This window comes from Dipodomys spectabilis, unplaced genomic scaffold, assembly GCF_019054845.1.
Source record: "Dipodomys spectabilis isolate Male_0828 unplaced genomic scaffold, ASM1905484v1 ptg000544l, whole genome shotgun sequence".
In the NCBI taxonomy this organism is placed as follows: Eukaryota; Metazoa; Chordata; class Mammalia; order Rodentia; family Heteromyidae; genus Dipodomys; species Dipodomys spectabilis.
Window position 1 is genome coordinate 411,057 of NW_024871221.1, and position 17,024 is coordinate 428,080.

Genomic DNA, 17,024 nt, shown 5'->3' on the forward strand with positions numbered 1-17,024 from the left:
GTGAGTCTACAAGCGACCACGCACACTCTGCCTCCTGGCAGGACAGGCATGAAAACTGCATGCTGTGCATCCCTGCATGCTGTGCGCTGTACAGGCCTGCACACTTGGCACTTCCTGACCAGAAAGCAAGTGGCACACACTGCCGGCTGTTGATAGGATCAAGTCCTCCCATTTCAGACTCTCCCATAGCCTCCAACTTGGCTCACCATCCAACTATCAGAGACTGTAAACAGGGGCTTCTGGTCTGTTCCTGGAAGGGCCTCACCCTTTAGAAACTTCCAGTTCTAAGAGAAGAGCTTTTTACGAACTGGTCCTTGATGCAAAGCTCAGCATGGGCAAGCAGAGTCAACACATAGAAAATTGCAAAGGGAAATGTCACGTGACGTGTGTGCATACACATAATAAATACAGGCGTCAACGAATGTGTCCTGTCCCATGTCCACCTCCTGAAGCAGCAGTCAGCTAACGAGAAGCACGCGCCACCCGCTCAGAGCTCTTACTTGATGTGCTCCTGGTGCCCAGACCCCTGCACAGTTTTGGCACCCCATCTTTGCTCCTTTTCGCTCACATCATTCTGCAAAGAAAAACAAGCAGTAGCTCTCACACCCCACATGTGTGAACCAGCAAACACCCAACCCAACAAAAGCCCAGGAGAACACTTAGAGAGGGAGAAAGGAAAGCCGGCAGACTGCCTCCTACCACAAAATCAGGGTCAGTCTCCCAGTCATCGGCTCCCCCGTCGTCCTGGGTGATGGACACAGCGTGGCCTGCCGACGCTTTCCACATCTGCAAGAGCAGCACTGAGGTTAGAGAGGGCTCCCAAGGCCATGGGCAGGAGAGACACGGTCCCATCACTGCACCTACACCAGAACGACATATCCAGGGGTCAGATGCTAACCCACACCAGTCTCGCACTGTTACAGTCAGCACAGAAATACTCTGGCTTCACTTCTACTCTGCTAAAGCTTAGGTTGAGACTGTTTCTAAGCAGAAAAACAGGTGAATTTGGGGCTGTGCTGAGGGCAAATTTCACACTGCATTTACCACAAGCTTAGAGAGCACTTATTTTGACTTCAAACAGTTAGTGACTGTCCTAATTTAAACTGTAATTTAATAACTGTTTCATGCACCAAGTGGTGCTTGCTCTACCATCTACTCGGACAATCCACAGCAGGAAGGCCCAGTCTCCCTGTCCCAGCGGTCCTAGAAGCAGAAGTCACAGGTGTCATCTGCTAGAGAGACAGTGACGCAGCTCAAGACACCAGCAGGGTCCTGCCTTCTGTCACCTCAGGTATAGGAGCTCTGCAGGGAGTGTATAGATTCATTCCCCATGAGACAGACTCTCCCTTAGGCCAGGAAGGTAATGGATGAGAAGTTAAATCAACCAAAGCTACAGCCAGGGCTTATACCAGGGGGAGCCCAATTCCCTCTCGGTAACCCACAGGGGTGCAGGCCTTGAATCCCACAGGACAAAAGCTCTTGGCTGGCTTGAAAACCAACGTCTCTACTCTTCCCTCAGCTCTGCCAGGTCTCAAGTCCACACCCAAGATGCCATTGCGGGTTGGAGCAAGGGAAGGGTCAGGGTGAAGATTTGTGCCACCAGGTGGAGCAGGACATAAAACAGCCATCTTGAACTTTATCTAGAGGCCCCTATCACGGCAACAGCTTTCCATACAGGACCTGCTCCTGACAAGACGTTAAAGCGCGGATGAACACACCAAGAGGCCAGACTAGACCCCCAATCATCTGAGTGGACACAAAGGGAAAAGTTGAGGGCTGGGCCCTGGCTCCAGGTGTGGACAGTCAGGAGCTGCCTTCCATTTCACATACCAGGCAAACACCACGGAGGAGGGCGGCGGTCTCAGGGCAGGCCAGACTGCCTCACACAGGTGAAGGAGAGCAGCTCCTGTTGGCTGCCTTTAGATCCCTCAGGGGATGTTGGGAGGGAGGGAGGGAGAGAGGGAGGGACGGCCGGTGCTTCCAGCCGGGTGAGAGCTCCACACCTGATGCCTCACCACCCACGGGAGACCGCAAGTTATTAGTTCTAGCGCTGTCTGCAACTTCTTTTGTTTCCTTTTTCTTTTTTTCTAGGGGGGCGGGGGACACAGCTAGGGGATTGACAGTACTGATGTTTGAACTCTGGGCTCGAGATTGCTAGGCAAGCCCTGGACCACCTGAACCATGCCACCAGTCCTTTTGCTTTTGGCTGGTTTTTCAGGGAGAGTGTGATGCTAATACTTCTGGCCTGAGTCTGCAAGCTGGGATCTTTCTTTTTTTTTTTTTGTCGGTCGTGGGGCTTGAACTCTGGGCCTGGGCGCTGTCCCTCAGCTCTTCAGCTCAAGGGGAGCGCTCTACCACTTGAGCTACAGCGCCACTTCCGGTTTTCTGGTGGTTTATTGGAGATAGGAGTCTCACGGTCTTTCCTGCCCGGGCTGGCTTTGAACCGCGATCCTCAGATCTCAGCCTCCTGAGTAAGCCGGGATCTTTCTACCTCTGCCTCCTGAGTTGCTGGGGTTACAGGCATTGCCACCATACATGACCTGATTTTAGTTACTGTTGTTTTTCCTGCCGGTCCTGGGGCTTGAACTCCAGGCCTGGACTCTGTCCCTGAGCTTTTTACTCGAGGCTAGAAGCTCTCTACCACTTAAGCCACAGCGCCACTTCTGGCTTTTTCTGAGTAGTTTATTGGAGAGAAGAGTCTCACAGACTTTTCTCCTCAGGGTTGGCTTTGAACTGTGATCCTCAGATCTCAGCCTCCTGAGTAGCTAGAATTAGAGGCGTGAGCCACCAGCGCACCCGGCTCTGCTTTTAGTTTATAACCATGGAATTTCTTTTCAGAACATTTCTCTCAACATTCCAACACAAAGAACACCCCATGCCTCCTGTGTACTGAGGGAGTTCTCCCTTAGCCCCAGAGGAGAATGCTGGGCATTCACAGTCCACATACCTTTCTTTCTTGCTGTCCAGTGGCAGAGGTGGCTCACAGTGGGCTTGAAACCCAGTACTGCAGTGAGGAGCGGCTGGGCATGGGGAGCACTGCTCTGCAGAGACAAGGAGGAAGCTCACAAGGGTGTCCCTCTGTGCTTATGTGTGTAGATCTTCTCAAGCCAACCTCAGAAACCCCCCAGACGTAACAAGGCTTCAAAAGCACTCTGAACAGAAAGCAGGAGGACTGTATTCTACTAAAGAAAATGCTCAGGGCTGGGAAGGTGGCTCAGTGGTAGAGGGCTTGCCTTGCATGCCTGAGGCCCTGGGTTCGATTCCTCAGCACCACATAAGCAAAAAGAAAAAAGCTGGAAGTGGTGCTGTGGCTCAAGTGGTAGAGCGCTAGCCTTGAGCTGAAGAGCTGAGGGACAGTGCCCAGACCCAGAGTTCAGGCCTCACGACTGGACCCAAAAAAAAAAAAAGAAAGAAAATGCTCAACACAGCAGCTAAAGAAGGGAGCTCCAAGGTCTTCCAAGTACATGTTGTCTCTCCTCGGTGCCTCAACTGTCCACCCAGGGCTCCTGTGCTACAATCCTGATGGTTTCAACCTAAGACATTGGTAAAGATAATAAAATTCTACTACTATTTTTTTAAAAATCAGTAATAAAATCTCCAGACTGTCTCAAAAAAAAAAACCCAATTGGAAATAAAATAATAAAAAGAACTCAGCACGGTGAGCCAATGGCTCATGCCTGTGGCTACTGAAGAGGCTGAGATGGGAGGACTGCAATTCAAAGTTAGCCCAGGCAGAAAAGTCTGTGAGACTCTCATCTCCAATTAACCACCAAAAAGACAAAAAGCCAGAAGTAAAGCTGTGGCTCAAATGGTAGAGGGCTAGGCCTTGAGTGAAAAAGCTCAGGGACAGCACCCAGGCCAAGTTCAAGCTCTAAGCCTGACACCAAAAACAACAACATAAAAAAACTGTGCTTCAAAAGACACCATCAACAAAGCATAAAGAACCAGGCACACAGTAGTACATGCCTGTAGTCTTAGCACTCAGGAGGATCAAGTAGAATTGCTTGAACCCAGGAGTTTCAGCATGGCCTGGGAAACAGAGACTCACCTCAAAAAAGGGTTTGGGAGTGCAGTGGGCTGAATTCAATGGTAAAGCACATGGGCCGTATGGTCAAGGCTCTGGACTCCATCTCCAGCACAGAGAGGGGGTGAGCACAAGGCAAGGTTAAGGGAGTGTGGAGGACCAGGGCATCAGACGCTGACACACACAGCTGATGGGAACCCAGCCTGGGAAGATGGGTTAACCACAGGTACCACACCGCCCAGCAACTCCACCTGCAGCTATTCACAAGAGCAAGGAGAGCCAAAGTCCACACAAAACCCTGCACGTGGATGCTCAGAGCAGCAGAATGGAACCACCTAGAAGAGGGAATGGGGCCAACACCCGCAAATGGAGCTATGTTACAGATGCACAGTGGAATAGTAGTCAGTCATAAAAAGGAGTAAATGATACGCACTGCACTGTGAACGAACCCTGAAGTCATGACTCAAAGACCACGGGCTACAGCCTCATTCTTATGAAATGTCCGGAACTGTGGACAAAGTGTATCAGTGGCTATCCAGCACTGGGGCGCCAGGGAGAATGGGAGATTGTGAAGTCATGGCTGAAAGGTACAGGCTTCTTTCTTCTTTAAGAGATGAACTCTCACTGTGGCTGGGACTACTCTGTGCCCCTACTGTTCCTTCCAGAGGTGATAAAACTGTCCCAAAGATGACAAGTGGGGATGGCTGCCCTCTCTGAAAATACCCAAAAGCATGGAATAGTACACTTAGTTTTTTGAGGCAGTCTTGTGCTACGTAGCCCTGACTGGTCTTGGTTTTTGTTTTTTTTTTAAGTGAACAATACAATTATTTCATCTTTTTATAATCTTCAAGTAGTTGTATAAAAGGGTTTCAGTTGAACACTGGCCTTGTTTTCAAGGCCTCCAGAGTGCTTAACTGCACCCTCTAAATGGGCAAATCGCATGGTATGTGAATTATATTGCAATAAAGTTGTTACAAAACACACTGTTGAACAGATAATGCATCCACCCAGGAGGAATGCAGCCTCCCTTCCTTTCCAGCATCCCCACAGGCCGAGTGCACTGAGCCAGTGGTCCATGCTGCCATGTATAAAGCAAACATCTCCGCCCCCTCACAGAACGTCTTACTGGTCTGGTGAACGCACAGCCCAGAGCCAGCTTCCCAGACACCTGTCTACCACCTTACAGAAGAAAGCCAGAGAGCACAAACAGCAGTGGAGCGGCCCAGGCAGCCTCACAAGCCTCTCCTAACAACCCGGGATGTCCACAGTGCACCTGGAACCCGAGGCCAGGCCCACACAGAGGGCTCCCTTGCCCCGTGACACTGAAGGGCAAGCTGGTGGGCACATACCTTCCCTGCTGTCAGCCGGCCTGTATGAAGAACCCTACACACAGCTGGGGTGCTGCCACTCTGCACCTCCTGAGGGCACAGACAGGTGACTCACCATTGTGCTCAACGTATTCTGTATGTGTCTGTCTGGGCTAGAGCTTACACCAAGGACCTTATACGATCACTTGGCTTCTTCCTCTCAAGGCTGGCACTCTACAACTTGGGCCTCAGCTCCATTTCTGGCTTTTGGTTTATTAACTGGACATGAGTCTTGTGGACTTTTCTGTCTGGGCTGGCTTTGAACCGTGATCCTCACGTCTTGGCCTCCTGAGTAGCTAGGATGACAGGCATGGGCCACCAGGCCCTGGCCTGTACTCACAATCCTAAGTCTGGCGAAGGCCCATCCAGCACGGAGTCTCCATTACAAACTCACTTTAGCCCAGCACTGGGGGCTCATGCCTCTTAGTTCTAGCTACTCCAGAGAATGAGATCGAAGGATAATAGTTCAAAGCCAGCCCGGACAGGAAAGTCCATGAGATTCTTACCGCCAGCTAAACCGCCAAGAAACCGGGAGCAGAGTGTGGCTCAGGCGGTAGAGGGCCGGCTTGGAATGAAGAGGCTAAGTGGGGGCGGCGGGGCCCGGAGCCCGGCCCGGACGGGCGCGCGCACCGAGGGCCCGCGCGCACCGAGGGCCCGCGCGCACCGAGGGCCCGCGCGCACCCAGGGCCCGCGCGCACCCAGGGCCCGCGCGCACCCAGGGCCCGCGCGCACCCAGGGCCCGCGTGCGGCGGCCCAGCGCAGGGACCGACGGCTCCGCGCGCGCCTCCCGCCCGGCGTCGGAGGCACCGGCGTGGCCTCGGGCTCGCGCGGGTGACTCACTGCGGGCGTCGCGGGCCCGGAGAGCCGGGGCGCGGGTCACGCCCTCGCGACGCCCAGAGGCCGGCGGACCCCGCCGGGCCCGGCAGGAAGGACCGAGGCCGGCGGGACCCCGGACGCCGCAGAGCTCGCCCGAGCCCCGGACCCCCTCCGCGGGCGGCCCCGGCCCCTCAGGCCCGCGCGGCCCCGCACCGCTCCGGCCCGCCACAGCCGCCGCCGCCCGCCGCAGGCCCGCGCGGCCCCGCCCGCCCTCTCCTCACGCCGGAAACCGCGGGCGGAAGCGCGGCGAGACGGCCGCTTCCTTCCCGTTCCCCCGCGGCTGCTCGCGGCTCCCCCGTCGCCGCCCGCGCCCGCGCCCGCGCCCGCGCCGCTCACCGCCGCGGTCCCGGCCGGCTCCAGCCCCCAGCGCCTGGCCCGCGTCGCGCCCGCTGCGCCGGCCCGCTCACTTCCGGTTCCCGGGGGCGGGGCCGCATCCGGGACCGCGCGAGGCCACGCCCCCTGCGGGCGCGCGCCGGCCGCCCGGCGAGCCTGGCCCTCCTGGGTCCACCCGCACCGGCCGCACCTCCCTCGCCGTCCTCCCACCTCCCGTCCCGGCCTTCCACCCGCCCTCCACCCCGCGCCCCTGCCCGCCCTCCACCCGCCCTCCACCCCGCGCCCCTGCCCGCCCTCCACCCCGCGCCCCCGCCCGCCCTCCACCCGCCCTCCACCCCGCGCCCCCGCCCGCCCTCCACCCGCCCTCCACCCCGCGCCCCTGCCCGCCCTCCACCCGCCCTCCACCCCGCGCCCCTGCCCGCCCTCCACCCGCCCTCCACCCCGCGCCCCTGCCCGCCCTCCACCCCGCGCCCCCGCCCGCCCTCCACCCGCCCTCCACCCCGCGCCCCTGCCCGCCCTCCACCCGCCCTCCATCCCGCGCCCCTGCCCGCCCTCCACCCCGCGCCCCCGCCCGCCCTCCACCCCGCGCCCCCGCCCGCCCTCCACCCGCCCTCCACCCCGCGCCCCCGCCCGCCCTCCACCCGCCCTCCACCCCGCGCCCCCGCCCGCCCTCCACCCGCCCTCCACCCCGCGCCCCCGCCCGCCCTCCACCCGCCCTCCACCCCGCGCCCCGCCCGCCCTCCACCCGCCCTCCACCCCGCGCCCCTGCCCGCCCTCCACCCCGCTCCCCTGCCCGCCCTCCACCCCGCGCCCCTGCCCGCCCTGCACCCCGCGCCCCTGCCCGCCCTCCACCCCGCGCCCCTGCCCGCCCTCCACCTGCCCTCCACCCTGCGCCCCTGCCCGCCCTCCATCCATCCTCTACCCCGCGCCCCTGCCCGCCCTCCATCCACCCTGCACCCCGCGCCCCTGCCCGCTCTCCACCCTCCACCTCACCCACCCGTCCACAAAAGGCCTGATATGCCAGGAGCAGGGTCAGTGGAAGAGACGTGAGCCTTGCTCAGGAGCTTCTAGAGGACAGCCATAACCACAGACGCCTATAATTCAGATGTGAGAAGCCTTATGAAGACAGAATTTATACTCGGGATAAGATAGGACAAACCGGGGTGATCAGAGGTTTTTCTAGCAAACTCTGAAGTCCAAGTTGGAGTAAAAGAGATAAGGCAGACCAGGCCCCTGGCTCACACCTCTGATTCTTGTAATTCTGGCTACTCAGGAGGCTAAGATTGAAGGATCTCGGCTCAAAGCCAGTAGAGGCAGGAAAGCCCAGGTGATTCTTACCTCAGATTAATCAGTAAGAAAAAAGCCAATGGCTCATGTAGAGCTTTGAGCACAAAAATCTCAGCAATAGCACCCAGCTCCTTAGTTCAAGCCCCAGTACTGGCACCAAAAAACGAGGGGGGAGGGATTCCAGGTCTGACAGGTCTGTCTATGGGAAGTACTAAAGGGATGGGCATTGGTGGGTGTGTCTTGATGCAGTAGAGCAGTGTCCTAGTATGACAAGAGCACATCATGCAGTCTGGAAGAGCACCGCGTGGTCCTTGGAGGAGAGAAACCCTGGATCTCAGCCTCTAACCTGATCCTTGGCTGTAGCCAATTCCAACAAAAGTCATAGCAGGTAAGATGGAAGGGAGATTAGTTTTGTTTTTTTTTTGTCAGTCGTGGGGCCTGACCTCTGGGCCTGGGTGCTGTGCCTCAGCTCTTCAGCTCCAGCCTAATGCTTCGCCACTTCAGGCTTTTGTGCTGAGGAATCGAACCCAGGGCCTCATGCATGCAAGGCAAGCACTCTACCACTGAGCCACCTTCCCAGCCCCAGGTGAGTACTTTTTAATTCTACAGAGAATTAGAAAGTTACGCAAACAGAGGCTGGGAAGGTGGCTCAGTGGTAGAGTGCTTGCCTAGCATGCATGAAGCCCTGGGGTTGGTTCCTCAATACCACATACACAGAAAAGCTGGAAGTGGCACTATGGCTCAAGTAGTAGAGTGCTAGTCTTAAGCAAAAGCAAAAGTGCCCAGGCCCTGAATGCAAGCCCCAGGACTTGCATATAAAAATTAAAAATTAAAAAATAAAATTAAAAATTTTACATAGACAGTAGGATAGGTTGGAGTGTGGGATGCAGAAGAAAATATCTGCCATCAAAGGAGAATTTTTTCAAGAAAATATAGACTCATGGCTTTAATATACACTTTATTAAATAAAAATCACGTCATTGTTTTAGGCTAAACTCCTATACTGAGCCACACATTAAATAGGACTCATCAGGTTAAAGTCCCTCATTGTCAAGCTGAGGCTGACTGATCTATGCTGGGTGTGGTAGAGTACACTTACAGTCCCAACACTCAGGAGGCCACCCAGAGCAACATGTTGAAGAAAGAAAGGGGAGAAGAAAAAGAGAAGGATGGGTGGATCTGACTTTCTGAAAAATCAGGTCAGTTTCAAATTGAATGATCAAGCAGCTCTCTCTGCTTTAATAAGTAACCTGAATAATCTAGTATTAACTAATCACTTACTTCACTATTTTTGTCCTGGCACCATCTCCTTACGTTGCTGGCCTGAAAAAGTAACTTTGAAATACCTAATCTTGCTGTTTGTTGTTCCTTCAAGCCCTTCCATTTAAACAACCCCTGGGCCAGGTGCCAGTGGCTCACACCTGTAATCCTAGCTACTCAGGAAGCTGAGATCTAAGGATCAAGGTTGAAGCTAGCCTAGGCAGGAAAGCTTATACTACTCTTATTTCCCATAAACTATCAAAAAAGCTGGAATTGGAGCTGTGGCTCAAGTGGTTGAGTGCTACCTTTGAGCATAAGAAGCTCAGAGACAGGGCCCAGGCCCTGAAGTTCAAGGTCCAGGAGGGCACCAGCAATGCTGAGGAAGGAGGAAGATGTAAGGCCTCTGATTTACTGCTTGGATTATAAAGGGCAGGGTAGGAAGCACGCGTAGCTAATCAGTCTCGGCAGAAGGTGTTTCTGGCTGATGATTAACTCAGACTGGTCCCTTGGGCGGACCCTGAGAAGCCATTTGCTGCCTAGGGGAGCACACTGGATGCTTGGCTTGTCACCGAGATGTCTCCCCCACCCCCCCTCAATGCTATGGAAGCGACCCCGTGTGGTAAAGACATGATGGAGTGGGTATCTTGTGGGGAGGCTTGGCCCTAGATTACCCCTGGTCCCTCAATCCCACAACAGATCTCAGTTCTCTCCCCAGCAAGGAGGCCCTGTGAAGATCAGGGCTTGTGCTGGAGGCCACCACACTGTTTCTGGGAGAGGCGGCCCTGCTGACGCCTCAAATTTGAACTTGCCCTCTGGAACTGGCAGGGAAGAAATGTGCCACAGCTCCCATGGCAGTGGGCCGGGCTCTCCTAGAGTTGTTCTTCTGAGGGAGTCTGGCACCTGTATGCTATCCTGGGTATGACGGTCCCTTTGTCCTCTGGGAGGAGGGAATAGGTGGCCTCTGGGCTCTGCCTGTGGAGGAGAGAGCTGGCAGGGGGCAGGGGGCTTCCCGTTGTAAGTGCTGTGGGGTCCTGGGATTAGACTTGGGGAAAGCAAGGACAGGGAAGGAAGCCTGGGGCCAGGGTCTCCAGGCAAATGGGAGGGCCCTGCAGACCCTCCTTCCTCATCCATAGGGTCACGCACACTTGCTGTGTGGCTTCAGGAAAGGCCACATCCTTTCTAGCTTCTCCATTTCGGCCTGAGTAAACTGGAACTATCAGCCCCCAGCGGGCTGCTGCCACCTCTCCTGCCAGCACTTCCAGGCACTTCCTGCATGCTGTGTCTTGGCTAATGCTCAGAAAGACACAGTGACTTTCCACTGTCACACAGCACCCACGTGCTTCTTCTAGAGCCTTTGTGCTCCGCAGGGGGAGGCGGCTGGCAGAGCCTCCCTCCCCACCGCGTCTCTGTGGGAAAGCAGGATGGCGGCTCTGGTGACCTGCTACCACTCAGTGGCTACCTGCACCACGCAGCCTCCCCCAACCTCTGCCACCAAGGGCTGGATCCCGACTGGGTGCAGCTCTGATATGCAGGCTTGCAGGCTTGTGGATGTCCGGCCCTGGGGAGAGGAAAGAGCTGGGGAGAGGAAAGCGCTGCCTCAGAGGCCCCCACAGGCCAACATGAGCCCTGGGTTGAGTCAAGGTCACCTGGGTACTTGGGTAGCCTGGTTGGGTACTACAGGAGGCCCCTTTCGCCTTTGCCATACGGGGTGCTGGGGGGGGGGGGGGCGCCACTGCAGCTTCTGCTTTCCAGAGGACCCAGAGCAGACAAGGAGCAGTGTGGCCACTTGAATACATTCCATTCCCACCTCAGTCTGGGCACGCTACACTGGCAGTGGAAAATGCTCCAGCACTTTATTGAAAGAAAGCAATAAATAATACTGTGATAAAAATAGTTCAAAAGTAGACTGTACATTACTTTGTTACATAGTTGAGAAGTTCACAAAAGATTAATAGAAAAACAGAATGGTAACAATGAATTATACAAGTGAATTAAAAGCAGAACAGATGTAAAAAGGCATGCTGCCTCTGTGTATCAGTTGCATAATAAATAACGCACCTCGATCTGACTCGTTTCCTGCTGGCTTTTTTAATTTGCCATTTAAAAAGTAAAGGTTACATTTGCTACTTGTACAATCCAAAATGGCTATACCATCAAAATCTAAAAATGTATGACTAGGTTCATTCTTGAAACATGTTAGAAACAAATGTAAAAAGATGATTTACATTAAGAAAAATAAGGCCTTTATTAGAGCTGCAGGGCGGGCTGTTGGGCCAGGCCTCGCTGCCCTGCTCTGCGCTCAAGTCCGTGAGATCACAGTGCAGTGCTCCGTGATTGGTCCTCAAGGAGAGGCTTTTCACCCTTCACTCCCCCTCCCCAGAGTGCGACTCCCCAGCTGGGGCTCTAATCTGAACCAATGACCCAGGTCCAGAGGTGGGGCTGGAGAGGGGGAAGCAGGGCTTGGGGATGAGCTAGAGTTGTGACACTGCTCCAGGGCTGAGGGAAGGCCAGCATTCCTCTGGCATTCTGACACTAACACGGTCCCAGGAGAAGCCGAGAGCCTGGTATAAACAGTACAGTCAGGCCAGCCATTTGAAGTCTGCCACGCTGTCTGCAATGAGGCCTGCTCGTTTGGAAATGGTGGTTGCAGAGCTGGGTAAAGGGAACACGCACCACCAGGGTCCCGAGGATTCGATGAACGCCGCCAAATTCTTTCCTCCGTCACGGTTTATCACGAAGAAATTACAGACAGTGGTAATCACAACGAATGCATCATTTACAAAAACCCTCTATTTGTTCACAGGATTTATACATACAAGCATTACAGTACATTCGTTCCAAAAACTAAAATCAGATATAGGAACATGAATTTATTCAAAAGGATATTTATAGCCTGGATATACATGAAAAAGTAAGTAACTATATAAATGAAGAGCATAAGTTTACATAAATATAAGAAACATTAAATTCTAAAATATTTTCTCTATGATATTCATGAATTTTTCACTAATTTAAAAACTCTGTAATAAAATATCTTCAGGTCCATATAACAAGACTCCACTGGGTTAAACGCGGTCCTGCTGCAGAGTCACCTGTAGAAGTAGTGTGGGTAAACTGGAAAACAAGAATGAACAGAAAGTTACCTGCCACAGGCCCTTGGTCCCACACATGTGCACAGCCCAGCCTACCCAGGCTGCCCACTCCCATTCAGGAGGAATCCCTGACAGGCTATACACAGAGAGAGGGTGGAGGGGGGTGGGGGAGACGGGGAGGGGGAGGGAGAGAGACAGAGACAGAGAGCGCCAACCCCAGATTCCAGCTAGGCCACGAAGCCTGGACAGAACAGGCAAAACTTTATCCAGGGCTGAGTGGAAGATCCAGGGCTGGGCCTCTGCGGGGCACAGGCTCCAGACCAATGGACAGTGGCAGGTCAGGGTCACTAGAACCAGGCACAGCAATTGGGCTTTGTGTTTAAAAACCATCTGAACTGAAGGCTATGAGTGTCACATGCTCAGATGTCACATGGCACATGACTACCCACCAAGCAGGGCTGCTTCACAGTGGACAAAGCTATCTCCATCCTGCTTCTGACCCTCCCTGCCACACCTGGTCCAGACCCATCCCAGAGATACACAGACACACAGACACACAGAGTGAGCCAGCATTTTCAGAGTTAAGGAAAAACATGGAAATGTATCTTTCCCTTGAACTGATGCCACACTAAGCTCTTTATGATCAACAACAATACCAAAAGCACCCTACTGGGTGCTGAGAGCCAGTGGATCAAGATCTTCACGTTGGTGCTCTGGCCCCAGGTTCAGCATCTGGCCCACGCCAGCTGCAGCTCAGGACAAAGCCTACGGTTCCAGCTGTCTACTCACCGACAGGGCAGGAGCTCTAGCAGGAGTAAGTCCTGACTGTAGCAGAATCCAATCTCTGTGTCGCTGACACACTGCCTGTCTCCACCACCACGAGAGGAAGCGTGCAAACACAGCGTGCAGTTAGTCTTAAAACACAACAAAGGGCACAAGACACATCCCGCAACTCTGATGACAGGCGGGAGAGGGGGAGAGAGAGGGGCTGAGGGGAGGGTCTGCCCGGGGCACTGGCAGCTACTCGCAATGGCCACGAGCACCAGAGGAGAGACTTCAGAATGACCTGTGCACAGGGACAACTACACAGGACGGCTGGTTCTGTGTTCACTGCGTTTGCACCCAGAACTGGTCCTATCTGCACCTCCCAGATGGGAAGGGAGAGGAGGGCAATCTGCTGGCATTGGGACAGGGTAGAGGGTAAAGAGGGGAGGCAGGCTGGCCAGGGCAGTGACTTCTCTTAGAAAACCCAAGCTCAGTGTTGATAAATAACCGAGGCTGAGTTTTTGGCTGAGCTGCAGGGAGGGCAGCCCCTGGAAGGGGGGGGGGGGGGGGGGGGGGGGCGCGCGCAGCTGCAGCATCTGTAGCCCAAGTTGCTGCACCAACCAGCTGCACAGCACCTGTGCTCCACATTCACAGGTGCGACATCCTGTCACCTTCTAGAAAAGATACCGAGGCAGCTGGCACTGGGCGTGATGACGGAGCGCATCTGGAAATCCTCCCAAAGCCTAGGGCACCTTGGGAGGGCCCTTACCCTCCCCCTCACTGACGAAGCCAGTAAGATAACCATGTTCGTGGGCCTTCATTACTAATGACAAAAGCTTTGGCCTAAGAAATTTACCCTCATATCCTTTTCTTTATTTGGGGGTGGTCGTAGGGCTTGAACTTGGGGCCTAGGCCCTGCCTGTGAGCGCTTCTGCTCAAGGCTAGCACTCTACCACTGTGAGCCACAGCACCACTTCAGTTTTCTGGTGGTTAATTGGACAGAAGACTCTCAAGGACTTTCCTGTCGGAGCTGGCTTTGAACTGTGACCCTCAGATAGCCTCCAGAGCAGCTAGGGTTACAAGCATGAGCCATTGGCGCCAGGCGTGAGCCACTGGTGCCCCGCTTCCAGTTCTCAACAGAAGAATTAACAAAAGGAAAGGGGAGCTACAATAGGGCAGCAGAACAAGGCCCAGGCAGTCACATGTAATACTCATCAGTTACCTACAGGCTCCGTGAAACAATGCTGACTCTTCATTAAAAGGACGCTAGTTAGAAGACATACTGGGTTTTACTCAACTCAGGCAAAAGAGCTCACTCGCTCTGTTTTTATATAGGACACTGCGAGCAAACCCTACTTATGAAAGAGACTAATGGCAGAGAAAAACCAGGCAACCCTTGCCTCAACTTTTAAACGCACACTGACTAGCGGCCCCAATGTGCCTGGCAGAGGGGAGGGGCAGGGGATTGCCAGGGGCCATGCGCCCATACCGACGTGGTCCAGACTTTCCCAGCTTCCTAACAGAGTTTTGTGTAATCACCAAAACCACCCAGGACTACTCTACCGCGGTGACAGGCAGGGCACAGATGGGGAGACTGAGGCAGGGCACAACTGTTCCTAGTACCTCCTAGAAGCAGAGCCAGATTCAAACCTAGTCTGACTGGGGCTCCACAGTGCCTCTAAGCACAAAGCCGGAATGGAGATGCCGAGCTCCGGCCAACGTGGCCGCCACAGCGGATCCCTCATCGCCCAGCCTCGCCAGCCTCGCCGAGCACCCAACAGGTCCCCAGTGTCCTCCCCGAGGCTCCAGCTTTCCTTCCCTGTCTCCCTCTAACAGGGACATGCATGGCTCCAGAGAGAAGGAAGACTGGAAGGGGAAAGCTCAGGGTGGTGACAGTCCGATGGGCCACTCTGGAGAGATGACCTGTCACCAACATGGTCTCAGCCTGAGAGGAAACAGGTTCTGGCTCAGCCAGGGATTCAACGAGAAAAGAATTTTTAAAAATTCTGTTATCGTTAATCCTTAATAAACAAATGTTAGCGTTAATTTTCAAATGCATCTGGGCATGCACCCCGACTCAAATGCCCTGAACACACTTAGCAATCACTCTGAGTGACACCCACAGCGCCCACTCACAGGGTGGGGTGACAGGGCCACCACGTACCGTCCATCTGCATCTTCTTTGGCTGCATAGAGGGGGAAGACATGGAAGAAGTCACCCGGAAGTTTGCAGGCAGCGTCTCTGCAGACCCCGCGGCCAGGCCCCGGATATCCTTGGGTCGGAACTTTTTCCTCCAGGAAGGCGCCCTCCTGAAGCTCTTATCGTCGTCCTGGCAGGTGGAGAAAAGACTCGCTTCATTTCAAGTATGGAAGACACGCCCACTACAGTCTGCTGCATAGGCATGTAACCCTGCCTTCTGGGCCCACGACGCCCAGGCTAACAGAATTGGGTGGCCAACCATGCAGGGCAGGCCCACGAGAAAGACAAAGATGGTCCTGGTCACCTCATGTGTCCTACACACCATTGGTCACACTGGCTTACAAAGTAACTTTTATGGGGAATAATACATTTTTATTTGTCTTCAGAGGTTTGAGACCTTTCCATCTGGTTGTTTGTGTCCTTACTTAACAGTACTGGGAGTGGGGTCAGGGGCCTCACCAGGTGGGCTACCACAGGTCAGACCTTTTGGCTGAACTTCTTTTTCAGAAAGGGCCTCCAAGCTGACTTTGTCCCAGCTGCCTTAGACCATGATCATACCTCTGCCTCCTAAGCACTGGGATTATAGGCTATCGCTAACTATGCCCAGCCTTAACAATGGTTTCCAAGCTATAGGCAAACCTGCCTTCTCTCAGGACATTGTCAGCAAGTGCTATGTCTCTAGAGGTGGCTCTGATTCTCCCCGTCAGACACAACTTGTCTCAAGGCCCGACAAAAGTATCGTATGTTCCTTAATACTCTTGTATGAACATCCACCTAAGTAAGGGGTTCTGGACTGGGGTGGATGTAGGCTAAAACATTTTTTAAGAGATTTTATTATTATTAAGGTATTGTATAGATCTCTCTCTCTCTCTCTTTCTCTCTCTCTCTCATCTTGGGGACTGAACTCTGGACCTGGACACTGTTTCTGAGCTTCTTTTGCTCAAGGCTAGCACTCTACCAGTTGAGCCACAGTGCTACTTCAGGCTTTTTCTGCGTATGTGGTTATTGAGGAATCAAACCCAGGGCTTCATGCATGCCAGGCAAGCACTCTACCGCTAAGCCACATTCCCAGCCCCAGCTGCAAACATTTTATGACGTAGAAATCATTTTTGAGGGATATGAAACACTGGAGCTGGGAGGTGTGACATGTGGTAGAGTGCCTGGCTGACAAATGCAAGACCCAGAGTTGTCTCCCCAGTACCACAAAAAAATGAAATAAAATAATCAGCAAGAAAGCAAGCAATTTCAGCCTTTGGGAGGCTGACATGGGTGGAACTACCAGCTGGAGTACTCACTAGGCTATACAGTAAGGCTGTCTTATCAAAAAAAAAAAAAAAAAAATTGTGCTGGTCCTAGGGCTTGAACTCAGGGCCTGGGCACTATCCCTGATCCTTTTTGTTCAAGGCTAGAGCTCTACCACTTGCCCCACAGCTCCATATCCAGCTTAGAGGCATTTAACTGGAGATGAGAGTCTCATGTTCTTTCCTGTCTTGGCTGACTTCAAATCATCTTCAGATCAGATCTCAGCCTTCTAGGTAGCACCGGTTGACTCTGTGTGTGTGTGTTGTTTACTTGCTAAGGAGTGTGCAAGATGAAAGTTCAACTCCTAAAGCAACATTATTTATACACAGTCCTAAATACAACAAAGTACCTTACACACATCACAAATTTAAGCAGACATGCCAGGTACCAGTGACTCACTCCTATAATCCCAGCTATTTATAGGAGGCTGAGATCTGAGAATCACGGTTTGAAGCCAGCCTGGGTAAGAGATCTGAGAATCACGGTTTGAAGCCAGCCTAGGTAAGAAAGTTTATGAG

At 53.8% G+C, this 17,024-nt stretch overlaps 3 protein-coding genes across 10 annotated transcripts in view; 1 reads left to right on the forward strand and 2 right to left on the reverse strand.

The window, feature by feature from the left end:
• The window catches only part of Cttn (cortactin), a 32,479-nt gene extending 25,809 nt beyond the window's left edge, over positions 1 to 6,670 (reverse strand). For 4 of the 5 annotated variants that reach the window (XM_042670378.1, XM_042670377.1, XM_042670376.1 and 1 more), the window contains exons 1-4: positions 6,604 to 6,670; positions 2,948 to 3,041; positions 700 to 786; positions 501 to 574 (exon numbers count right to left, since the gene is read on the reverse strand). In XM_042670378.1, the coding sequence (XP_042526312.1) occupies positions 501 to 574; positions 700 to 786 (161 nt within the window). In that variant the 5' untranslated portion in view covers positions 2,948 to 3,041; positions 6,604 to 6,670. Of the gene's footprint in view, positions 1 to 500; positions 575 to 699; positions 787 to 2,947; positions 3,042 to 5,897; positions 5,914 to 6,603 lie in introns of those variants that run through there. The other variant, XM_042670375.1, reaches the window with a different exon arrangement.
• On the forward strand, positions 4,108 to 7,616 carry LOC122099886 (basic proline-rich protein-like). Its single transcript, XM_042670384.1, has 2 exons — positions 4,108 to 4,148; positions 6,128 to 7,616. The coding sequence occupies exons 1-2, from the start codon at positions 4,108 to 4,110 to the stop codon at positions 7,614 to 7,616; spliced, it is 1,530 nt and encodes a 509-aa protein (XP_042526318.1).
• Positions 7,617 to 10,975: 3,359 nt separating this feature from the next.
• Ppfia1 (PTPRF interacting protein alpha 1) overlaps positions 10,976 to 17,024 on the reverse strand; it is a 100,234-nt gene continuing 94,185 nt past the window's right edge. For all 4 annotated transcript variants that reach the window (XM_042670370.1, XM_042670369.1, XM_042670368.1 and 1 more), the window contains 3 exons: positions 15,169 to 15,334; positions 13,029 to 13,103; positions 10,976 to 12,261 (listed from right to left, as the gene is read on the reverse strand). In XM_042670370.1, coding sequence (XP_042526304.1) covers positions 13,045 to 13,103; positions 15,169 to 15,334 — 225 coding nt within the window. In that variant the 3' untranslated portion in view covers positions 10,976 to 12,261; positions 13,029 to 13,044. The remainder of the gene's footprint in view (positions 12,262 to 13,028; positions 13,104 to 15,168; positions 15,335 to 17,024) is intronic.